We start from the raw sequence: 26,295 nt of genomic DNA, 5'->3' as shown, positions 1-26,295 counted from the left end.
AGAGACAGGACACAGTCAGGAGGGGTAGAGAGAGAGACAGGACACAGTCAGGAGGGGTAGAGAGAGAGACAGGACACAGGAGGGGTAGAGAGACAGGACACACATTCAAAGATGCGTAAAATGGCAGCCCTATGGTATAGTAGTGCACTACATTTGACCAGTGCCCTATGGTATAGTAGTGCACTACATTTGACCAGTACTCTATGGTATAGTAGTGCACTACATTTGACCAGTGCCCTATGGTATAGTAGTGCACAATTTAGTGAATGGTGTGCCATTTGGAACGCACATTTAAGTCACCCTTCACTTGGCTCTCTTCTCTTCTGATTGACACAACGTCAACTGTAGAACTGCCAATTGTTTTGTTAAAAATGTTCCTATAAAAAGAAACTACTATTATTACCCAAAACAATAACTAAATAATACTACTCATTTTGTCACATCAGTTTACTGTACAACAAACTAGAGACAGACAGGTTCTGTAATTAGTCACAGTTGTAGCACAGGGCGCCACAGATATAGAACCTATAGACACAGGACTGCCAGTCGGTGTGGCCGTTATGCCATCGTTGATGTGAATGGCGGTCCACAGCCTGTTCTCTGTAACACCTACAGCTGTAACGTCAACACAACAACGTGTGTAGCATCTCAACGCTCACTTCCTGTCTCTCCCAGATGACATCCTATTCCCTACGTAGTGTACCGGACCCGGGAGCTGCTAGATAAGAAATAGGGTGTCATTTGAGATTCCACTGTCTGTCTCTTCTTCTCTTAAAGCACATTGAACATTATATATTGTTTTTTCACATCAGGTTTAGTCTTAGTAGAATGCAGGTATGTAATGATGTATTCATAGGTGATTAACTAACACAGACATATCTTTCATTCCGATTTTACAGCTCAGCTTTTAATACGGGCCCTTCCCTGCTCACCCTTAGGCTCCTGGAGTCAGGGGTCGTAGGAAGGGGTTATACGGGTCAGTGGCCTGTCAGGTAGTCCTGCGTGGAGTCAGAGAAGCTGGATCAGGGGTTAGAGGTCAGTGGCCTGTCAGGTAGTCCTGCGTGGAGTCAGAGAAGCTGGATCAGGGGTTAGAGGTCAGTGGCCTGTCAGGTAGTCCTGCGTGGAGTCAGAGAAGCTGGATCAGGGGTTAGAGGTCAGGGGTCAGTGGCCTGTCAGGTAGTCCTGCGTGGAGTCAGACAAGCTGGATCAGGGGTCAGGGGTCAGTGGCCTGTCAGGTAGTCCTGCGTGGAGTCAGAGAAGCTGGATCAGGGGTTAGAGGTCAGTGGCCTGTCAGGTAGTCCTGCGTGGAGTCAGACAAGCTGGATCAGGGGTCAGGGGTCAGTGGCCTGTCAGGTAGTCCTGCGTGGAGTCAGAGAAGCTGGATCAGGGGTTAGAGGTCAGTGGCCTGTCAGGTAGTCCTGCGTGGAGTCAGAGAAGCTGGATCAGGGGTCAGTGGCCTGTCAGGTAGTCCTGCGTGGAGTCGGAGGCGAAGGAGTCTGCGTCCTCGTTGTCTGAGTCTTCAGAGCTGTTATCCGCAGTGGGTTCTCCGGTCAGAGCGATTCTGGCGTAGTCGTCTGTATCAATACTCTTACAGAAGTGGATGGCATATTTCAGCTTCTCCTCCAGTACCTGCTTACAGGAATACCTGGGCAGCTTGAGGAGAAAGAAACAGGTGTAGGACTCTGGCAGGAAGTGGTCCGGAGGGTTGTACTTATCCAGCACCTAGAACACAAGGAAAAACGTGTTAATACTGATCAGTATTACAATAGTAGTACAGTGATCATTATGGTACAGCACCTAGAACACAAGGAGAGACGTGTTAATACTGATCAGTATTACAATAGTAGTACAGTGATCATTATGGTACAGCACCTAGAACACAAGGAAAAACGTGTTAATACTGATCAGTATTACAATAGTAGTACAGTGATCATTATGGTACAGCACCTAGAACACAAGGAGAGACGTGTTAATACTGATCAGTATTACAATAGTAGTACAGTGATCATTATGGTACAGCACCTAGAACACAAGGAAATATGTGTTAATACTGATCAGTATTACAATAGTAGTACAGTGATCATTATGGTACAGCACCTAGAACACAATGGAAGATCAACATGAAACAGGATATTTTTTTTGAGCGTTTATTTAACATTTCTTTAACCAGGGTGTCCCAGGTTGCCGTGGTACACCTGGTATTACACTAACAGTCTATATAAATGTTTTCACTAACAGTCAAAATAGATGTAAAACTAACAGTATGGCAACAGGACTAATTAGTATTACATGGTAGAGACAAATTATGTAAGATTCACAGATGAGCATCGATCCGGTTCAAATGTTTAATGAATGAAAAACATACCTTTTTTGAACCAAATTGTGCGCCAAAGGATTAACAGATACTCTAAATAATGATTTCTTAACTAAATATTAAATGAACATTATTTAAGAACATTGTATTTGTGGTTTACATGATAACTACTGTTACAGGATTTGGTTTTTCCATTTCTGTTTTGAGTTTGGACATTAGCACGTAAAGTAGATTAGCACGTGGGGCCGATTGGTGTCACCTCGTTAGTCAGTGTGTCTCGTTAGTCAGTGTGTGTTATACCATCTCGTTAGTCAGTGTGTGTTATACCATCTCGTTAGTCAGTGTGTGTTATACCATCTCGTTAGTCAGTGTGTGTTATACCATCTCGTTAGTCAGTGTGTGTTATACCACCTCGTTAGTCAGTGTGTGTTATACCACCTCGTTAGTCAGTGTGTGTTATACCACCTCGTTAGTCAGTGTGTGTTATACCATCTCGTTAGTCAGTGTGTGTTATACCATCTCGTTAGTCAGTGTGTGTTATACCATCTCGTTAGTCAGTGTGTGTTATACCACCTCGTTAGTCAGTGTGTGTTATACCATCTCGTTAGTCAGTGTGTGTTATACCACCTCGTTAGTCAGTGTGTGTTATACCATCTCGTTAGTCAGTGTGTGTTATACCACCTCGTTAGTCAGTGTGTGTTATACCACCTCGTTAGTCAGTGTGTGTTATACCATCTCGTTAGTCAGTGTGTGTTATACCATCTCGTTAGTCAGTGTGTGTTATACCACCTCGTTAGTCAGTGTGTGTTATACCACCTCGTTAGTCAGTGTGTGTTATACCATCTCGTTAGTCAGTGTGTGTTATACCATCTCGTTAGTCAGTGTGTGTTATACCATCTCGTTAGTCAGTGTGTGTTATACCATCTCGTTAGTCAGTGTGTGTTATACCATCTCGTTAGTCAGTGTGTGTTATACCATCTCGTTAGTCAGTGTGTGTTATACCATCTCGTTAGTCAGTGTGTGTTATACCACCTCGTTAGTCAGTGTGTGTTTTACCATCTCGTTAGTCAGTGTGTGTTATACCACCTCGTTAGTCAGTGTGTGTTATACCACCTCGTTAGTCAGTGTGTGTTATACCATCTCGTTAGTCAGTGTGTGTTATACCATCTCGTTAGTCAGTGTGTGTTATACCATCTCGTTAGTCAGTGTGTGTTATACCATCTCGTTAGTCAGTGTGTGTTATACCATCTCGTTAGTCAGTGTGTGTTATACCATCTCGTTAGTCAGTGTGTGTTATACCATCTCGTTAGTCAGTGTGTGTTATACCATCTCGTTAGTCAGTGTGTGTTATACCATCTCGTTAGTCAGTGTGTGTTATACCATCTCGTTAGTCAGTGTGTGTTTTACCATCTCGTTAGTCAGTGTGTGTTATACCACCTCGTTAGTCAGTGTGTGTTATACCATCTCGTTAGTCAGTGTGTGTTATACCATCTCGTTAGTCAGTGTGTGTTATACCATCTCGTTAGTCAGTGTGTGTTATACCATCTCGTTAGTCAGTGTGTGTTATACCACCTCGTTAGTCAGTGTGTGTTATACCATCTCGTTAGTCAGTGTGTGTTATACCATCTCGTTAGTCAGTGTGTGTTATACCTATGCTGGTTTGTCACCTCGTTAGTCAGTGTGTGTTATACCATCTCGTTAGTCAGTGTGTGTTATACCATCTCGTTAGTCAGTGTGTGTTATACCATCTCGTTAGTCAGTGTGTGTTATACCATCTCGTTAGTCAGTGTGTGTTATACCATCTCGTTAGTCAGTGTGTGTTATACCTATGCTGGTTTGCCACCTCGTTAGTCAGTGTGTGTTATACCATCTCGTTAGTCAGTGTGTGTTATACCATCTCGTTAGTCAGTGTGTGTTATACCATCTCGTTAGTCAGTGTGTGTTATACCATCTCGTTAGTCAGTGTGTGTTATACCACCTCGTTAGTCAGTGTGTGTTATACCATCTCGTTAGTCAGTGTGTGTTATACCTATGCTGGTTTGTCATCTCGTTAGTCAGTGTGTGTTATACCATCTCGTTAGTCAGTGTGTGTTATACCATCTCGTTAGTCAGTGTGTGTTATACCATCTCGTTAGTGTGTGTTATACCATCTCGTTAGTCAGTGTGTGTTATACCTATGCTGGTTTGTCATCTCGTTAGTCAGTGTGTGTTATACCATCTCGTTAGTCAGTGTGTGTTATACCATCTCGTTAGTCAGTGTGTGTTATACCATCTCGTTAGTCAGTGTGTGTTATACCATCTCGTTAGTCAGTGTGTGTTATACCTATGCTGGTTTGTCACCTCGTTAGTCAGTGTGTGTTATACCATCTCGTTAGTCAGTGTGTGTTATACCATCTCGTTAGTCAGTGTGTGTTATACCATCTCGTTAGTCAGTGTGTGTTATACCTATGCTGGTTTGTCACCTCGTTAGTCAGTGTGTGTTATACCATCTCGTTAGTCAGTGTGTGTTATACCTATGCTGGTTTGTCATCTCGTTAGTCAGTGTGTGTTATACCTATGCTGGTTTGTCACCTCGTTAGTCAGTGTGTGTTATACCATCTCGTTAGTCAGTGTGTGTTATACCTATGCTGGTTTGTCATCTCGTTAGTCAGTGTGTGTTATACCATCTCGTTAGTCAGTGTGTGTTATACCATCTCGTTAGTCAGTGTGTGTTATACCATCTCGTTAGTCAGTGTGTGTTATACCATCTCGTTAGTCAGTGTGTGTTATACCACCTCGTTAGTCAGTGTGTGTTATACCACCTCGTTAGTCAGTGTGTGTTATACCATCTCGTTAGTCAGTGTGTGTTATACCATCTCGTTAGTCAGTGTGTGTTATACCATCTCGTTAGTCAGTGTGTGTTATACCTATGCTGGTTTGTCACCTCGTTAGTCAGTGTGTTATACCACCTCGTTAGTCAGTGTGTGTTATACCTATGCTGGTTTGTCACCTCGTTAGTCAGTGTGTGTTATACCATCTCGTTAGTCAGTGTGTGTTATACCATCTCGTTAGTCAGTGTGTGTTATACCATCTCGTTAGTCAGTGTGTGTTATACCATCTCGTTAGTCAGTGTGTGTTATACCACCTCGTTAGTCAGTGTGTGTTATACCACCTCGTTAGTCAGTGTGTGTTATACCATCTCGTTAGTCAGTGTGTGTTATACCTATGCTGGTTTGTCATCTCGTTAGTCAGTGTGTGTTATACCATCTCGTTAGTCAGTGTGTGTTATACCTGTGCTGGTTAGTCACCTCGTTAGTCAGTGTGTGTTATACCATCTCGTTAGTCAGTGTGTGTTATACCATCTCGTTAGTCAGTGTGTGTTATACCATCTCGTTAGTCAGTGTGTGTTATACCATCTCGTTAGTCAGTGTGTGTTATACCTATGCTGGTTTGTCATCTCGTTAGTCAGTGTGTGTTATACCATCTCGTTAGTCAGTGTGTGTTATACCATCTCGTTAGTCAGTGTGTGTTATACCATCTCGTTAGTCAGTGTGTGTTATACCATCTCGTTAGTCAGTGTGTGTTATACCATCTCGTTAGTCAGTGTGTGTTATACCATCTCGTTAGTCAGTGTGTGTTATACCTATGCTGGTTTGTCACCTCGTTAGTCAGTGTGTGTTATACCATCTCGTTAGTCAGTGTGTGTTATACCATCTCGTTAGTCAGTGTGTGTTATACCATCTCGTTAGTCAGTGTGTGTTATACCACCTCGTTAGTCAGTGTGTGTTATACCACCTCGTTAGTCAGTGTGTGTTATACCACCTCGTTAGTCAGTGTGTGTTATACCATCTCGTTAGTCAGTGTGTGTTATACCATCTCGTTAGTCAGTGTGTGTTATACCACCTCGTTAGTCAGTGTGTGTTATACCATCTCGTTAGTCAGTGTGTGTTATACCATCTCGTTAGTCAGTGTGTGTTATACCATCTCGTTAGTCAGTGTGTGTTATACCATCTCGTTAGTCAGTGTGTGTTATACCATCTCGTTAGTCAGTGTGTGTTATACCATCTCGTTAGTCAGTGTGTGTTATACCATCTCGTTAGTCAGTGTGTGTTATACCTATGCTGGTTTGTCACCTCGTTAGTCAGTGTGTGTTATACCATCTCGTTAGTCAGTGTGTGTTATACCTGTGCTGGTTTGTCACCTCGTTAGTCAGTGTGTGTTATACCATCTCGTTAGTCAGTGTGTGTTATACCATCTCGTTAGTCAGTGTGTGTTATACCTATGCTGGTTTGTCACCTCGTTAGTCAGTGTGTGTTATACCATCTCGTTAGTCAGTGTGTGTTATACCTATGCTGGTTTGTCACCTCGTTAGTCAGTGTGTGTTATACCATCTCGTTAGTCAGTGTGTGTTATACCTATGCTGGTTTGTCACCTCGTTAGTCAGTGTGTGTTATACCATCTCGTTAGTCAGTGTGTGTTATACCATCTCGTTAGTCAGTGTGTGTTATACCATCTCGTTAGTCAGTGTGTGTTATACCATCTCGTTAGTCAGTGTGTGTTATACCATCTCGTTAGTCAGTGTGTGTTATACCATCTCGTTAGTCAGTGTGTGTTATACCTATGCTGGTTTGCCACCTCGTTAGTCAGTGTGTGTTATACCATCTCGTTAGTCAGTGTGTGTTATACCATCTCGTTAGTCAGTGTGTGTTATACCTATGCTGGTTTGTCATCTCGTTAGTCAGTGTGTGTTATACCATCTCGTTAGTCAGTGTGTGTTATACCATCTCGTTAGTCAGTGTGTGTTATACCATCTCGTTAGTCAGTGTGTGTTATACCATCTCGTTAGTCAGTGTGTGTTATACCATCTCGTTAGTCAGTGTGTGTTATACCATCTCGTTAGTCAGTGTGTGTTATACCACCTCGTTAGTCAGTGTGTGTTATACCACCTCGTTAGTCAGTGTGTGTTATACCATCTCGTTAGTCAGTGTGTGTTATACCATCTCGTTAGTCAGTGTGTGTTATACCTGTGCTGGTTTGTCACCTCGTTAGTCAGTGTGTGTTATACCATCTCGTTAGTCAGTGTGTGTTATACCTATGCTGGTTTGTCACCTCGTTAGTCAGTGTGTGTTATACCATCTCGTTAGTCAGTGTGTGTTATACCATCTCGTTAGTCAGTGTGTGTTATACCATCTCGTTAGTCAGTGTGTGTTATACCATCTCGTTAGTCAGTGTGTGTTATACCATCTCGTTAGTCAGTGTGTGTTATACCATCTCGTTAGTCAGTGTGTGTTATACCATCTCGTTAGTCAGTGTGTGTTATACCATCTCGTTAGTCAGTGTGTGTTATACCACCTCGTTAGTCAGTGTGTTATACCATCTCGTTAGTCAGTGTGTGTTATACCACCTCGTTAGTCAGTGTGTGTTATACCACCTCGTTAGTCAGTGTGTGTTATACCACCTCGTTAGTCAGTGTGTGTTATACCACCTCGTTAGTCAGTGTGTGTTATACCATCTCGTTAGTCAGTGTGTGTTATACCATCTCGTTAGTCAGTGTGTGTTATACCATCTCGTTAGTCAGTGTGTGTTATACCATCTCGTTAGTCAGTGTGTGTTATACCATCTCGTTAGTCAGTGTGTGTTATACCATCTCGTTAGTCAGTGTGTGTTATACCATCTCGTTAGTCAGTGTGTGTTATACCTATGCTGGTTTGTCACCTCGTTAGTCAGTGTGTGATATACCTATGCTGGTTTGTCACCTCGTTAGTCAGTGTGTGTTATACCATCTCGTTAGTCAGTGTGTGTTATACCACCTCGTTAGTCAGTGTGTGTTATACCATCTCGTTAGTCAGTGTGTGTTATACCTATGCTGGTTTGTCACCTCGTTAGTCAGTGTGTGTTATACCATCTCGTTAGTCAGTGTGTGTTATACCATCTCGTTAGTCAGTGTGTGTTATACCATCTCGTTAGTCAGTGTGTGTTATACCATCTCGTTAGTCAGTGTGTGTTATACCACCTCGTTAGTCAGTGTGTGTTATACCACCTCGTTAGTCAGTGTGTGTTATACCACCTCGTTAGTCAGTGTGTGTTATACCATCTCGTTAGTCAGTGTGTGTTATACCATCTCGTTAGTCAGTGTGTGTTATACCACCTCGTTAGTCAGTGTGTGTTATACCATCTCGTTAGTCAGTGTGTGTTATACCATCTCGTTAGTCAGTGTGTGTTATACCATCTCGTTAGTCATTGTGTGTTATACCATCTCGTTAGTCAGTGTGTGTTATACCATCTCGTTAGTCAGTGTGTGTTATACCATCTCGTTAGTCAGTGTGTGTTATACCATCTCGTTAGTCAGTGTGTGTTATACCATCTCGTTAGTCAGTGTGTGTTATACCATCTCGTTAGTCAGTGTGTGTTATACCATCTCGTTAGTCAGTGTGTGTTATACCATCTCGTTAGTCAGTGTGTGTTATACCATCTCGTTAGTCAGTGTGTGTTATACCATCTCGTTAGTCAGTGTGTGTTATACCATCTCGTTAGTCAGTGTGTGTTATACCTATGCTGGTTTGCCACCTCGTTAGTCAGTGTGTGTTATACCATCTCGTTAGTCAGTGTGTGTTATACCATCTCGTTAGTCAGTGTGTGTTATACCATCTCGTTAGTCAGTGTGTGTTATACCACCTCGTTAGTCAGTGTGTGTTATACCATCTCGTTAGTCAGTGTGTGTTATACCATCTCGTTAGTCAGTGTGTGTTATACCATCTCGTTAGTCAGTGTGTGTTATACCATCTCGTTAGTCAGTGTGTGTTATACCATCTCGTTAGTCATTGTGTGTTATACCATCTCGTTAGTCAGTGTGTGTTATACCATCTCGTTAGTCAGTGTGTGTTATACCACCTCGTTAGTCAGTGTGTTATACCATCTCGTTAGTCAGTGTGTGTTATACCATCTCGTTAGTCAGTGTGTGTTATACCACCTCGTTAGTCAGTGTGTGTTATACCATCTCGTTAGTCAGTGTGTGTTATACCACCTCGTTAGTCAGTGTGTGTTATACCATCTCGTTAGTCAGTGTGTGTTATACCATCTCGTTAGTCAGTGTGTGTTATACCACCTCGTTAGTCAGTGTGTGTTATACCATCTCGTTAGTCAGTGTGTGTTATACCATCTCGTTAGTCAGTGTGTGTTATACCATCTCGTTAGTCAGTGTGTGTTATACCATCTCGTTAGTCAGTGTGTGTTATACCATCTCGTTAGTCAGTGTGTGTTATACCATCTCGTTAGTCAGTGTGTGTTATACCTATGCTGGTTTGTCATCTCGTTAGTCAGTGTGTGTTATACCTATGCTGGTTTGTCATCTCGTTAGTCAGTGTGTGTTATACCATCTCGTTAGTCAGTGTGTGTTATACCACCTCGTTAGTCAGTGTGTGTTATACCATCTCGTTAGTCAGTGTGTGTTATACCTATGCTGGTTTGTCACCTCGTTAGTCAGTGTGTGTTATACCATCTCGTTAGTCAGTGTGTGTTATACCATCTCGTTAGTCAGTGTGTGTTATACCATCTCGTTAGTCAGTGTGTGTTATACCATCTCGTTAGTCAGTGTGTGTTATACCATCTCGTTAGTCAGTGTGTGTTATACCACCTCGTTAGTCAGTGTGTGTTATACCACCTCGTTAGTCAGTGTGTGTTATACCATCTCGTTAGTCAGTGTGTGTTATACCATCTCGTTAGTCAGTGTGTGTTATACCACCTCGTTAGTCAGTGTGTGTTATACCATCTCGTTAGTCAGTGTGTGTTATACCATCTCGTTAGTCAGTGTGTGTTATACCATCTCGTTAGTCATTGTGTGTTATACCATCTCGTTAGTCAGTGTGTGTTATACCATCTCGTTAGTCAGTGTGTGTTATACCATCTCGTTAGTCAGTGTGTGTTATACCATCTCGTTAGTCAGTGTGTGTTATACCATCTCGTTAGTCAGTGTGTGTTATACCTATGCTGGTTTGTCCATATATGTTCCTGTGTGGTACCAGTCCATGTATCTAGATACGTATGGTTCCTGTGTGGTACCAGTCCATGTATCTAGATACGTATGGTTCCTGTATGGTACCAGTCCATGTATCTAGATACGTATGGTTCCTGTGTGGTACCAGTCCATGTATCTAGATACGTATCGTTCCTGTGTGGTACCAGTCCATATATCTAGATACGTATGGTTCCTGTATGGTACCAGAGAGGTTCAACTGATTCAAATGTCTGGGACAAGAGATTGATTGATTAATTGCCTGGCTGCCTGGCTGACTGACAAGTTCTCACCTGGACAACGAAGTCTCGTCCCCTGAAGTCAGCGATGGTGCGTGGGAGGCGTGTCCGTCCCCAGACGAAGCGCAGAAACAGAGATCGCTCTGTGTTGGAGAAGGACTCCATGACCTCCCAGAACCAGTGGATGAGAGGAGAGGTAGGCTCCACACCTTTATAGGTGGCTACTGACTTCAACAGGTGGAGGGGGATGTCTGGACTACCACACACCTGGACACAGAGGACAGGAGGGAGAGTGATGGACAAAATGAGTCCCTAATGGCTCCCTATTCCTTACAGTTCACTACTTACGACCAGGGCCCAGATAGGGTAACAGACCAGGGCCCAGATAGGGTAACAGAGAGAGAGAGAGACAGAGATAGATAGAGACAGAGAGAGCGAGACAGAGAGAGAGAGAGAGAGAGAGCGAGACAGAGAGAGCGAGACAGAGAGAGCGAGACAGAGAGAGCGAGACAGAGAGAGCGAGACAGAGAGAGCGAGACAGAGAGAGCGAGACAGAGAGAGCGAGACAGAGAGAGCGAGACAGAGAGAGCGAGACAGAGAGAGAGAGACAGAGAGAGCGAGACAGAGAGAGAGAGACAGAGAAAGATAGAGAGACAGAGAGAGAGAGAGAGAGACAGAGAAAGATAGAGACAGAGAGAGAGAGACAGAGAGAGCGAGACAGAGAGAGCGAGACAGAGAGAGCGAGACAGAGAGAGCGAGACAGAGAGAGCGAGACAGAGAGAGCGAGACAGAGAGAGCGAGACAGAGAGAGCGAGACAGAGAGAGCGAGACAGAGAGAGCGAGACAGAGAGAGAGAGACAGAGAGAGCGAGACAGAGAGAGCGAGACAGAGAGAGAGAGACAGAGACAGAGAGAGCGAGACAGAGAGAGCGAGACAGAGAGAGCGAGACAGAGAGAGCGAGACAGAGAGAGCGAGACAGAGAGAGCGAGACAGAGAGAGCGAGACAGAGAGAGCGAGACAGAGAGAGAGAGACAGAGAGAGCGAGACAGAGAGAGCGAGACAGAGAGAGCGAGACAGAGAGAGCGAGACAGAGAGAGCGAGACAGAGAGAGCGAGACAGAGAGACAGAGACAGAGAAAACCAACATGATGCCAGAGTTCCATATAGCCTTCATGAAGCCACATAGGATTCTAGATGCTATTAACGCCTGAATCAGAATGTTGCACAATACAACTGTGGGAACATTCAACAGTATCCATCCCTCTTTACTGTAAACTAGCTCTGTGTGTACTTACCATTGTCTCTAGCTCATATCCAGTGAAGAGGGAGAGCAGAGGGACAGGTACGACCCGAGCCATCCCTTCCCTCACAGCTGACACCTGCTCATCAAACTCATGGAGCCTGGGGGAGACAGACAGGGACACGTGGTAAAACCAGGAGGATTAGAGAGAAAAGAAATCCCTACAGTTACAGTGATGGGAAACAAGTATTTGATCCCCTGCTGATTTTGTACGTTTGCCCACTGACAAAGCAAGTATCAGTCTATAATTTTAATGGTAGGTTTATTTGAACAGTGAGAGACAGAAAAGGTTTCTTCCTAGGTTCTGGCCTTTCTAGGGAGTTTTTCCTAGCCACCGTGCTTCTACACCTGCCTCTGGTGGACTACATAGGAACTACACCTCCTCCCTCTGGTGGTTCCTCTCTAGGTTTCTTCCTAGGTTCTGGCCTTTCTAGGGAGTTTTTCCTAGCCACCGTGCTTCTACACCTGCATTGCTTGCTGTTTGGGGTTTTAGGCTGGGTTTCCGTACAGCATTTTGAGATGTCAGCTGATGTAAGAAGGGCTTTATAAATACATTTGATATTGATTTGAAGGATGTGACTGAAAATGCTGCTGTGATGGTTGATGCAAGAAACTACTTTACAAAATAGGAACAACACGTGGCTACATGCAGCTCTTGCTTTGATCTCAAATCACATGGACTCACAACCGCTCATGCTGTAAACACAGTCCAGTTCAGCTAGTCACGACTGCTCATGCTGTAAACACAGTCCAGTTCAGCTAGTCACGACCGCTCATGCTGTAAACACAGTCCAGTTCAGCTAGTCACGACCACAGCTGTAAACACAGTCCAGTTCAGCTAGTCACGACCGCAGCTGTAAACACAGTCCAGTTCAGCTAGTCACGACTGCTCATGCTGTAAACACAGTCCAGTTCAGCTAGTCACGACTGCTCATGCTGTAAACACAGTCCAGTTCAGCTAGTCACGACCACAGCTGTAAACACAGTCCAGTTCAGCTAGTCACGACTGCTCATGCTGTAAACACAGTCCAGTTCAGCTAGTCACGACCGCTCATGCTGTAAACACAGTCCAGTTCAGCTAGTCACGACCGCTCATGCTGTAAACACAGTCCAGTTCAGCTAGTCACGACTGCTCATGCTGTAAACACAGTCCAGTTCAGCTAGTCACGACCGCTCATGCTGTAAACAGTCCAGTTCAGCTAGTCACGACCGCTCATGCTGTAAACACAGTCCAGTTCAGCTAGTCACGACCGCTCACGCTGTAAACACAGTCCAGTTCAGCTAGTCACGACCGCTAATGCTGTAAACACAGTCCAGTTCAAAGTAAATGGCACAGATCCATATATGGCAATGGTCTATTTGCATATAGGCCTACTGCAGCTCTGATTGGTTATACTGCACCGGTCTGTGTAGAGTACTGGCTGAGTCTTGGCAATAGAATCTGATGCGTTCTGCCTACAACAACATCTCTTGGATAGTTAGTTGTGTTTCGGTATGTTACATTGAAAGTGAATAATATTGTGTTGATTCGAGCACCATTCTCACAGCAGAGCAAAACGTTGATAGTTTTAACTAAAGGGGACAACTCTGAACATTGGTGATCAGTAGCGCATGCAGCTTAGAGGGAACACTGGTGATCGGTCGCGCGCAGCTTAGAGGGAACACTGGTGATCGGTAGTGCACGCAGCTTAGAGGGAACACTGGTGATCAATAGCACGCGCAGCTTAGAGGGAACACTGGTGATCGGTCGCGCGCGTAGCTTAGAGGGAACACTGGTGATCGGTCTCACGCAGCTTAGAGGGAACACTGGTGATCAATAGCGCGCGTAGCTTAGAGGGAACACTGGTGATCGGTCTCACACAGCTTAGAGGGAATATTGGTGATCAGTAGCGTACGAAGCTTAGAGGGAACATTGGTGATCGGTCGCGCGCGCAGCTTAGAGGGAACATTGGTGATCGGTAGCGCGCAGCTTAGAGGGAACACTGGTGATCAGTAGAGTACGCAGCTTAGAGGGAACATTGGTGATCGGTAGCGCGTAGCTTAGAGGGAACATTGGTGATCGGTAGCGCGTAGCTTAGAGGGAACACTGGTGATCGGTAGAGTACGCAGCTTAGAGGGAACACTGGTGATCGGTAGAGTACGCAGCTTAGAGGGAACACTGGTGATTGGTAGCGCGCAGCTTAGAGGGAACACTGGTGATCAGTAGCAGCCAGCTTAGAGGGAACACTGGTGATAGGTCACGCGCGTAGCTTAGAGGGAACACTGGTGATCGGTAGCAGCCAGCTTAGAGGGAACACTGGTGATCGGTAGCAGCCAGCTTAGAGGGAACACTGGTGATCGGTAGCAGCCAGCTTAGAGGGAACACTGGTGATAGGTCACGCGCGTAGCTTAGAGGGAACACTGGTGATCGGTAGCAGCCAGCTTAGAGGGAACATTGGTGATCGGTCACGCGCGTAGCTTAGAGGGAACACTGGGGATCGGTAGAGTACGCAGCTTAGAGGGAACATTGGTGATCGGTCACGCGCGTAGCTTAGAGGGAACACTGGGGATCGGTAGAGTACGTAGCTTAGAGGGAACATTGGTGATCGGTCACGCGCGTAGCTTAGAGGGAACACTGGGGATCGGTAGAGTACGTAGCTTAGAGGGAACATTGGTGATCAGTAGCAGCCAGCTTAGAGGGAACACTGGGGATCGGTAGAGTACGCAGCTTAGAGGGAACATTGGTGATCGGTCACGCGCGTAGCTTAGAGGGAACACTGGGGATCGGTAGAGTACGCAGCTTAGAGGGAACATTGGTGATCAGTAGCAGCCAGCTTAGAGGGAACATTGGTGATCAGTAGCAGCCAGCTTAGAGGGAACATTGGTGATTGGTAGCGCGCAGCTTAGAGGGAACACTGGGGATCAGTAGCACGCGCAGCTTAGAGGGAACACTGGTGATCGGTAGCAGCCAGCTTAGAGGGAACACTGGTGATTGGTAGCGCGCAGCTTAGAGGGAACACTGGTGATCGGTAGCGCGCAGCTTAGAGGGAACACTGGTGATCGGTAGCGCGTAGCTTAGAGGGAACACTGGTGATCAGTAGCAGCCAGCTTAGAGGGAACACTGGTGATCGGTAGAGTACGCAGCTTAGAGGGAACACTGGTGATCGGTAGAGTACGCAGCTTAGAGGGAACACTGGTGATCGGTAGAGTACGCAGCTTAGAGGGAACACTGGTGATCGGTAGAGTACGCAGCTTAGAGGGAACACTGGTGATCGGTAGCGCGCAGCTTAGAGGGAACACTGGTGATCGGTAGCGCGCAGCTTAGAGGGAACACTGGTGATCGGTAGCGCGTAGCTTAGAGGGAACACTGGTGATCAGTAGCAGCCAGCTTAGAGGGAACACTGGTGATCGGTAGAGTACGCAGCTTAGAGGGAACACTGGTGATCGGTAGAGTACGCAGCTTAGAGGGAACACTGGTGATCGGTAGAGTACGCAGCTTAGAGGGAACACTGGTGATCGGTAGCGCGCAGCTTAGAGGGAACACTGGTGATCGGTAGCGCGCAGCTTAGAGGGAACACTGGTGATCGGTAGCAGCCAGCTTAGAGGGAACACTGGTGATCGGTAGCGCGCAGCTTAGAGGGAACACTGGTGATCGGTAGCGCGCAGCTTAGAGGGAACACTGGTGATCAATAGCACGTGCAGCTTAGAGGGAACACTGGTGATCAGTAGCACGCAGCTTAGAGGGAACACTGGTGATCGGTCGCGCGCGTAGCTTAGAGGGAACACTGGTGATCAATAGCACGTGCAGCTTAGAGGGAACACTGGTGATCAATAGCACGTGCAGCTTAGAGGGAACACTGGTGATCAGTAGCACGCAGCTTAGAGGGAACACTGGTGATCAATAGCACGTGCAGCTTAGAAGGAACACTGGTGATCAATAGCACGCAGCTTAGAGGGAACACTGGTGATCAGTAGCACGCAGCTTAGAGGGAACACTGGTGATCGGTAGAGTACGCAGCTTAGAGGGAACACTGGTGATCGGTAGCGCGCAGCTTAGAGGGAACACTGGTGATCGGTAGCGCGCAGCTTAGAGGGAACACTGGTGATCAATAGCACGTGCAGCTTAGAGGGAACACTGGTGATCAGTAGCACGCAGCTTAGAGGGAACACTGGTGATCGGTAGCGCGTAGCTTAGAGGGAACACTGGTGATCAGTAGCACGCAGCTTAGAGGGAACACTGGTGATCAATAGCACGTGCAGCTTAGAAGGAACACTGGTGATCAATAGCACGTGCAGCTTAGAGGGAACACTGGTGATCAATAGCACGTGCAGCTTAGAGGGAACACTGGTGATCAATAGCACGCAGCTTAGAGGGAACACTGGTGATCGGTAGAGTACGCAGCTTAGAGGGAACACTGGTGATCAATAGCACGCAGCTTAGAGGGAACACTGGTGATCGGTAGAGTACGCAGCTTAGAGGGAACACTGGTGGTATGTAGTTGTTCTCACCTGTAGTTGATGGCGAGGCGGACGTACTCGGCCCTGTTCTCCAGGGTGATGTGGGAGTATTTAGAGCTGAGCTGAATGTCCTGTCCGCTGGCGTTAGGGACTGTGAAGGGGAGAGTCATGCCCTCAAACTCCTCAGTCGTGGCCTCGTTGTCTCTGATGTACATCAGGCCAGGGATGAAGTCTTTATCCACCTGAAGAGGAAAGAACACTTCATTCAAATACAAGTGTGAAAAGACCGGTGGCCTTGACTTTAGTTCTGTGTGTTTCTCCCCATCTACATTTGTGTTTTTCACTGTACTGTCCATCTCTACAGTCTGGGAGACCTTGAACGGGAATCCCATGAGAGTTGGCTCTTAACAAAGGAATACATTTTTTGACATAGTTTTAAGTGAAAGTCATAACTCCTATTTAGCATGCGAGTCCTCTCTGATTACGATCAGTGTGTATACACAGTATGCCTGAGTGTGAGTGATGCTATCTCGCTGTATTCTGGCGCTGGGTAAATTCCCTGTGTAACCTTTAGTAAAGCTTCGGGGCTAAAACCCGCGTGACAACAGAGGCTTTGTGAGGAAACAGCCTCATCCTGTATCACGGTCAGGCTGAACACGTTGCAGAGGCTCATGATTACAGCGTGGGACGCAGGAGAGACGCACACAGTACACACTAGTCACACACAGTCACACAACAAGCACCGAGGCTGAAGATGGGATGTACACACACATGTAGTGCCACATTTTTAAAACACACAAAAACAGGATTCACTTGACTCCATGTTAACCCCACAGAACAAAGTTATACAAGCAGAAACTGCATTTAAACCATTAACTTGTATTGGCTGAATAACAGTAATGTTTTAGCTAGTTGCTTTTGTTTGAATTTACACTAACGAAATACAAAGCAGTTGAATCATTGTAGAGCAGCATATGCCACAGTGTGCCTGGAGTCAGATTCAGGGAATATTCTAGTGAGAACACATGGAACCATCACCGTAGCTGTTCACAAGATGGTGTCATGAGGTCACCTAATGAAGATAGACGAGGCTTTTTGTACATCTGTTTGTTCACTACATGTGTGTGTACACAATATAATACAAGTAACTGACTTCTGGGAAATCTTGACTATAGACCTTTTTAACTGTCATTAGAGGGTATCTGCAGAATTCGATTTGACCGGCTAAATGTTAATACTTGTTAAGACCTTTTAATTACCCTTGCAAATACAATTTCATACCAATTTGTGGTTAGTTCCCCATGTTAACTACAGTAGAAGGTGTATGTAGTCAACACTGTATTCCTCTGATCACACTACAGCTTTATATAACACATTTAGAGTTAAACAAGGTGTGACATGCAGTGTGTGTATAATCGTTTACATCTGGAAGGTTTAGTTTCAGGAAAAGTTCCGTGAAGTTTTCACTCAGGCCACATTATGTTTCCATTTCGCTCCATATCCAGCACCCCTCCCTCCCTCCCTCCCTCCCTCCCTCCCTCCCTCCCTCCCTCCCTCCCTCCCTCCCTCCCTCCCACCCAACACACACACAGCACCCCTCCCTCCCTCCCTCCCACCCAACACACACACAGCACCCCTCCCCCCTCCCACCCAACACACACACAGCACCCCTCCCTCCCTCCCTCCCACCCAACACACACACAGCACCCCTCACTCCCAACACACACACACAGCACCCCTCCCTCCCAACACACACACACAGCACCCCTCCCTCCCTCCCAACACACACACACAGCACCCCTCCCTCCCTCCCAACACACACACACAGCACCCCTCCCAACACACACACACAGCACCCCTCCCTCCCTCCCAACACACACACAGCACCCCTCCCAACACACACACAGCACCCCTCCCTCCCTCCCTCCCAACACACACACAGCACCCCTCCCTCCCTCCCTCCCTCCCAACACACACACAGCACCCCTCACTCCCAACACACACACACAGCACCCCTCCCAACACACACACACACAGCACCCCTCCCTCCCTCCCAACACACACACAGCACTTTTTATTTTATCACTTATTTATTCAACCTGATACACCCTATTTATTCAACACGATACGCCCTATTTATCAACACGATACGCCCTATTTATCAACACGATACGCCCTATTTATCAACACGATACGCCCTATTTATCAACACGATACGCCCTATTTATCAACCCGATACGCCCTATTTATCAACCCGATACGCCCTATTTATCAACACGATACGCCCTATTTATCAACACGATACACCCTATTTATCAACACGATACGCCCTATTTATCAACACGATACGCCCTATTTATCAACACGATACGCCCTATTTATCAACACGATACGCCCTATTTATCAACACGATACGCCCTATTTATCAACACGATACGCCCTATTTATCAACACGATACGCCCTATTTATCAACACGATACACCCTATTTATTCAACACGATACACCCTATTTATCAACACGATACGCCCTATTTATCAACACGATACGCCCTATTTATCAACACGATACGCCCTATTTATCAACACGATACGCCCTATTTATCAACACGACACACCCTATTTATCAACACGATACACCCTATTTATCAACACGATACACCCTATTTATCAACCCGATACACCCTATTTATCAACCCGATACACCCTATTTATCAACCCGATACACCCTATTTATCAACCCGATACACCCTATTTATCAACCCGATACACCCTATTTATCAACCCGATACACCCTATTTATCAACCCGATACACCCTATTTATCAACCTGATACACCCTATTTATTCAACCTGATATACCCTATTTATTCAACCTGATATACCCTATTTATTCAACCTGATATACCCTATTTATCAACCTGATACACCCTATTTATTCAACCTGATATACCCTATTTATTCAACCTGATACACCCTATTTATTCAACCTGATATACCCTATTTATTCAACCTGATATACCCTATTTATTCAACCTGATATACCCTATTTATCAACACGATACGCCCTATTTATCAACACGATACGCCCTATTTATCAACACGATACGCCCTATTTATCAACACGATACACCCTATTTATCCAACACGATTCACCCTATTTATCAACACGATACACCCTATTTATCAACACGATACACCTTATTTATCAACACGATACACCCTATTTATCCAACCTGATACACCCTATTTATCCAACACGATACACCCTATTTATCAACCTGATACACCCTATTTATCAACACGATACGCCCTATTTATCAACACGATACACCCTATTTATCCAACACGATACGCCCTATTTATCCAACATGATACACCCTATTTATCAACCTGATACACCCTATTTATTCAACCTGATATACCCTATTTATTCAACCTGATACACCCTATTTATTCAACCTGATATACCCTATTTATCCAACATGATACACCCTATTTATTCAACCTGATACACCCTATTTATCAACCTGATACACCCTATTTATCCAACATGATACACCCTATTTATCAACACGATACACCCTATTTATCCAACATGATACACCCTATTTATCAACACGATACACCCTATTTATCAACACGATACACCCTATTTATCCAACATGATACACCCTATTTATCAACACGATACACCCTATTTATCAACACGATACACCCTATTTATCCAACATGATATACCCTATTTATCAACACGATACACCCTATTTATCCAACATGATACACCCTATTTATCCAACATGATACACCCTATTTATCAACACGATACACCCTATTTATCCAACATGATACACCCTATTTATCAACACGATACACCCTATTTATCAACACGATACACCCTATTTATCCAACATGATACACCCTATTTATCAACACGATACACCCTATTTATCCAACATGATACACCCTATTTATCAACACGATACACCCTATTTATCAACACGATACACCCTATTTATCCAACATGATACACCCTATTTATCAACACGATACACCCTATTTATCAACACGATACACCCTATTTATCCAACATGATACACCCTATTTATCAACACAGACACACACATGAGCAGACACTTCAGGTACAGTACCTCACTAAGGTCAGCGATGGTGAGGTTCATCCCAGCCAGCTGTTTCCAGACAGGTTCAGCCAGGTTGAGACTGAGAGGAGATCCAGTACGGATGGCTATGCCCAGGAGCACTCCTACAGGACAGAGATACATTAGACTGGGTTAGGGTTGAGACAGAGAGGAGATCCAGTACGGATGGCTATGCCCAGGAGCACTCCTACAGGACAGAGATACATTAGACTGGGTTAGGGTTGAGACAGAGAGGAGATCCGGTACGGATGGCTATGCCCAGGAGCACTCCTACAGGACAGAGATACATTAGACTGGGTTAGGGTTGACACTGAGAGGAGATCCGGTACGGATGGCTATGCCCAGGAGCACTCCTACAGGACAGAGATACATTAGACTGGGTTAGGGTTGAGACAGAGAGGAGATCCGGTACGGATGGCTATGCCCAGGAGCACTCCTACAGGACAGAGATACATTAGACTGGGTTAGGGTTGAGACTGAGAGGAGATCCAGTACGGATGGCTATGCCCAGGAGCACTCCTACAGGACAGAGATACATTAGACTGGGTTAGGGTTGAGACAGAGGAGATCCGGTACGGATGGTAGGACTGAGCGATTAACCAACATTTCAGGAGTTTCGGTTATTAAACAACTAATTTGACCAATGTCGGTTCAATGACTTGAATTCCATTTCATTCATGTTTTTTGTGAGCCCAATGCGCCGTTTCTCTGCAGAGAAATCAAGTCAAGGATGATGTGGGACGCTGAATTGTAGTTTTCATTAGGCAAATATTCAACCGAGTTCTGTGCAGAAACGTCTTTATGAACTACAATGACCATAATCAGATAGAAAGAGACGGATCACAGGAAGAGGCGAAGCCAGAGGTTTCACTCTCAGCTGAAATGTGTCATAAATAAACCCAATGCGTTTCTATGGGTTTATTTTGGACCTAAGCTTGTCGCCTGCCTTCGGGACAACGACTCCCATTGTTAGGGACGGAGACATGAGCATCTCCTCATTATAATCAGATCTCTGTACATGGGTTATCACATTTTACACCTGCTACGTTAGGATAGATACACACACACACACACCGTATAGACCGTAAGAGAGGAAGGTACACAACGATGAGAAGGACAGAGACACTTTTTGAAAGTATGTCGTATCTACTTTGAAGAACTAGTCAAATGAGACCCTCCTGTCTCTCTCCAGGAACAGGGTTGGAGTTAAAACCTACAGGAGGGTATCTCTCCAGGAACAGGGTTGGAGTTAAAACCTACAGGAGGGTCTCTCTCCAGGAACAGGGTTGGAGTTAAAACCTACAGTAGGGTTTCTCTCCAGGAACAGGGTTGGAGTTAAACTCCAGGAGGGATCTCTCTCCAGGAACAGGGTTGGAGTGTAAACCTCCAGAGGGTATCTCTTCATGAACAGGGTTTGGATTCAAACCCTACAGGAGGGTCCTCTCTCCAGTGATACAGGGTGGGAGTAAAACCTACAGGGAGGGTTCTCTCTCCATGTAACAAGGGTTGGAGTTCAAACCTACAGGATGGTCTCTCTCGCAGGGACAGGGTTGGAGTTCACACGCTACAGGAGGGTCTCTCTCAGGCACAATGGTTTGGAGTTAAAACCTAACATGAGAGGGTGCCTCTCGTCCAGGACAGGGTTGGGTTAAAACCTACAGGGGGTCCTCTCTCCGAGAACAGGTTGAGTTAAAAACCTACAGAGGTTTCTCTCAAGGGAACAAGGGTTGGAGGTTATAACTACAGGAGGGTTCTCATCGTCCAGTAACAGGGTTGTAGGTTAAAAACCTACAGGAGGTTCTCCTCCAGGAACAGGGTTGGAGTTTAAAACCTACAGGAGGTCTCTTCTCCAGGAACAGGGTTGAGTTAAAACCTACAGAGAGGGTTTCTCTCCAGGAACAGGGTTGAGTTAAACCTAGCAAGGGTCTCTCTCCAGGCACAGGTTGGCAGTTAAAACTTACAGGAGGTCCTCTCTCCAAGGACAGGGGTTGGAGTTTAAAACCTATCAGGAGGTCTCTCTGTCCCAGGAACAGGGTTTGGAGTTAAAACCGTACAGGAGGGTTTGAGTTGAAAGACCTACAGGAGGTTGGAGTTAAAACCTGAGGTAGGGTTTCTCTTCCGAGGAACGGGGTTGGAGTTAAAAACCTACAGGAGTGTACGCTCTCCTAGGACAGGGTGGGAGTTAGAACTACATGAGGGTATCTCTCCAGGAACAGGGTTGGGAGTTAAACCGTCTACATGAGTGTATTCTGCTCCAGGAACATGGTGTGAGTTAAGAACTGACAGGAGGGTTTCTCTCCAGGAACATGGTTGGAGTTAAAACCTATCAGGAGGGTCGCTGCTCCAGAACAGGGTAGGGAGTTTAAAAACCGTACAGGAGGGCTTCTTCTCCAGGAACAGTGGTTGGAGTTAGAACTACAGGAGGGTTTCTCTTCCAGGAACGGGGTTGGAGGTTAAAAACTACAATAGGTATCTCCTCCAGGAACAGGGTTGAGTTAAAACCTACAGGAGGGTCTCTCTCCATGACAGGGTTGGAGTTTAAAACCTCTACAGGAGGGTCTCCTCCAGGACAGCAGGTTTGGATTTAATATACCTACAGGAGGGTCTCTCTGATGCAGGTTGGAGTTAAGAAACCTACAGGATGGGGTTTTCTCTCCAGGACAGGGTGGAGTTAAAAACCTACGGAGGGTATCTCTCCAGGAACAGGGTTTGGAGTTAAAACTTACAGGAGGTGGCTCTATCCAGGACCGGGTCGGAAGTTAAATTAGAACCCCTACGGAGGTCCTCGATTCCAGGAACAGGTCGGAGTTAAAAACCTACAGGAGGGTTTCTCTCCAGGAACAGGGTGGAGTTAAAACCTACGAGGATGTTTCTTTCCTCCTCCAGGAACTGGTTGAGTTAAAACCGTACAGGGATAGGGTCTCTCTCTCATGAACATGGTTGGAGTTAAAACCTACATGAGGGTCTCTTCTCCAGGAACAGGGTTGTGGTTAAACTGTACAGGGAGGGTCTCTCTCCAGGAACAAGGTGTCGGAGTTAAAACCTACAAGATGTCTCTCTCGCAGGAACAGTGTCGTAGTTAAAACCATACAGGAGGGGTAAGCTGGTCTGCTTCCAGAACGGGGTTGGGAGTTAACATACAGGAGGGGTCTCTCCTCTCCAGGAAGCAGGGTTGGAGTTTCAAACCTACTAGGAGGTCTCTCTCGGACAGCGGGTTTGGATTAAACCTACAGAGGGTAAATCTCTCCCTGGAACAGGGTTTGTATTAAACCCCATACGGGGTTGGAGTTAAAACCTACATAGGAGGGTCCGCGTTGCCCACTCTCCTCCAGGACAGGGTTGGAGTTATAACCTAACACGGAGGGTTTCTCTCCAGTGACACAGGGATTGGAGTTAAAAACCTACAGGAGGGTCTCTCTCCATGAAACAGGTTGAGTTAAAAACCAACGTAGTGTCTCTATCCTCTCCAGGAACAGGGGTTGGAGTTTAAAACCTACAGGAGGGTTTCTCTCCATGAACAGGTTGGAGTTAAAACCTACAGGAGGGTGTAGGGTGTGCTCTCTCTTGCAGGGAACGAGGGGTTTGGCAGTTTAGAAACTCCTACGGGGGTTTTCTCTCCAGGAACAGGTAGATTTAAACCTACAGGAGGTTCTCTCTCCAGGGACACGGGTAGGAGTTAAAACCTACATTAGGTGTCTCTCCGAACAGGTAGGAGTTAAACCTACAGGAGGGTCTCTCTCCCCAGGAACAGGAGTTCTAGTTAAAACCTCCAGGAGGGTATCTCTCCAGGAACAGGGTAGGGAGTTAAAACCTACAGGAGTCGCTCTCCAGGAACAGGGGTAGGATTTAAAACCTACGAGTAGGTATCTCTCCAGGAACAGGGTAGGAGTTTAAAACCTACAGGAGGGTCTCTCTCCAGAACAGGGTTGAGTTCAAACTACGGAGGGTATCTCTCCAGGAACAGGGTTGGAGGTTAAAACCATACAGGAGGGTCCTCCCTCCGGAACAAAGGTTGGAGTTAAAAAAACCTACAGGAGGGTATCTCTCCAGGAACAGGGTTGGAGTTAAAACCTAAGAGTGGTTGGAGTTAAACCTACATGAGTGTTTCTCTCACAGGAACGGGTGGAGTTAAAACCTACAGGAGGTCTCTTCTTCCAGCGAACAGGGTTTGGGAGTGAAACTACAGGTTGTATCTCTCCAGGAACAGGGTTGGAGTTAAACCTACAGTAGGTCCTCTCTCCATGAACAGGTGGTTGGAGTTAAAACCTACAGAGAGGGATCCTCTCCAGGAACATGAGTTTGATTTAAACCTACATGAGGTCTCTTCCATGTAACAGGGTGTGAATTAGTTAAAACCTACATTAGAGGTCTCTCTCCAGGAACAGGGTTGTCGTTTGAAACCTACAGGAGGTTCTCTCTCCCATGAACAGGGTTGTGAGTTAAATCGCTACAGGATGGTTTGCTCCTTCTCCAGTAACAGGGTTGTGGAGTTAAAAAACCTACAGTAGGGTCTTCTCCAGGAACAGGTTTGGAGTTAAAACCTACAGGAGGGTCTCATCTCCAGGAACAGGGTTGGAGTGTTAAAACCTACAGGTCGGGTGATCTCTCCAGGGAACAGGGTTGGAGTTAAAAACCTACAGGAGGGTCTCCATTCATCTCCAGACAAGGTTGGAGTTAAAACCTACAAGAGGGTCTCTCTCCATGAAACAAAGGGTTTTGGAGTTAAAAACCTACAGGAGGGTTAGCTCTAATCTCTCCAGGAGTGTTTCTCTCTAGGAGGGTTTTCTCTCAGCTGGTTTAGGGTTATACTTTCCCCAGGAATCTGAACATAGTTAGGTACAGGGCTGACTTGGCTGCAGGGTTAGGGGTCAGAGGTCAGGTAACGGAGGTAGAGGGTACCCACCTAAGAATCTGAAACAATGTTTCAGGAGCTCCAGAGGCTGACTGTGGCTGTCAGGGTTGATGGTCAGGTAGTGTCAGTACGGAGGTAGAGGTTACGCCACCTCGAATCTGAACATGTTTCATATGCAGATCTGACTTGGCTGCAGAGTTTTGAGCACGGAAACGTCTCTGTTTTCGCTCCTGACTCGTCTGCGTCGTCCTTGGGGTCCACTATGATCAAAGAGGGTCAGACTAGTTCTGGAGCTCCCACACATCTTCTGCTGATGGACTCACTGTGTAACCCCCCCGCCACATTCTGCCACAGACTCCCTAGCAGAGGACACACACACACCCCACACACATCTCTTATTATATACTCACTGTGAGCCCCCCCGCCACAGTCATCCCAGACTCACCTAAGCAAGGACGACACACACACACACACACACACACACACACACACACACACACACACACACACACACACACACACACATCTCTATTATAGACTCACTGTAGCCCCCGCCACCGTCATCCACAGAGCTGGGCGATTTTACGACCGCATCGTCTATCGACAATGATCGACAGCCATCGTCAATGGTGACGATATGGTGATGTGACATGATGGTTCAGCCTATTTGAACTTGAACGACGCCCCGCAGTAAAGAACAGAGTCTCACAGAGCACAGCAGGGCAGAGTAATTCCCCTATTTGCTATAGCCTATCTCAAAAAATAGTTGATACAGAACGCAAAAGAGGAATGTGGGGCCAGACAGAGCGGAAAATTCCACTAAAGCTGAAACAAAAATGTCCAGTTACAAAATATTGTTTCTCGTTCTTGGTCAGATGCTTTAGACGATAGTCTGAACCTTTATAACGGACACCCCTTAAAACCCTCTGAATTGTTTTAACACGGTCAGAACCAAGTATCATTCAGCTATTTGATTTAGAATTATATGACCCCTTTAGGTTTAAAAA

At 45.8% G+C, this 26,295-nt stretch overlaps 1 protein-coding gene across 1 annotated transcript; it reads right to left on the bottom strand.

Annotated features, from left to right (window-relative positions):
• LOC120038067 (E3 ubiquitin-protein ligase HERC2-like) lies at positions 1-25,346 on the bottom strand. Its single transcript, XM_038984011.1, has 7 exons — positions 25,340-25,346; positions 20,428-20,540; positions 16,331-16,521; positions 11,838-11,943; positions 10,598-10,810; positions 1,471-1,722; positions 1-1,418 (listed from the first exon to the last, which is right to left on the bottom strand). The coding sequence occupies exons 2-7, from the start codon at positions 20,455-20,457 to the stop codon at positions 1,398-1,400; spliced, it is 813 nt and encodes a 270-aa protein (XP_038839939.1). The 5' UTR covers positions 20,458-20,540; positions 25,340-25,346; the 3' UTR covers positions 1-1,397.
• Between the last annotated feature and the right edge of the window lie 949 nt (positions 25,347-26,295).

This window comes from Salvelinus namaycush, unplaced genomic scaffold, assembly GCF_016432855.1.
Source record: "Salvelinus namaycush isolate Seneca unplaced genomic scaffold, SaNama_1.0 Scaffold2076, whole genome shotgun sequence".
Lineage (NCBI taxonomy): Eukaryota > Metazoa > Chordata > Actinopteri > Salmoniformes > Salmonidae > Salvelinus > Salvelinus namaycush.
This window is presented reverse-complemented; position numbering and strand designations above follow the sequence as displayed.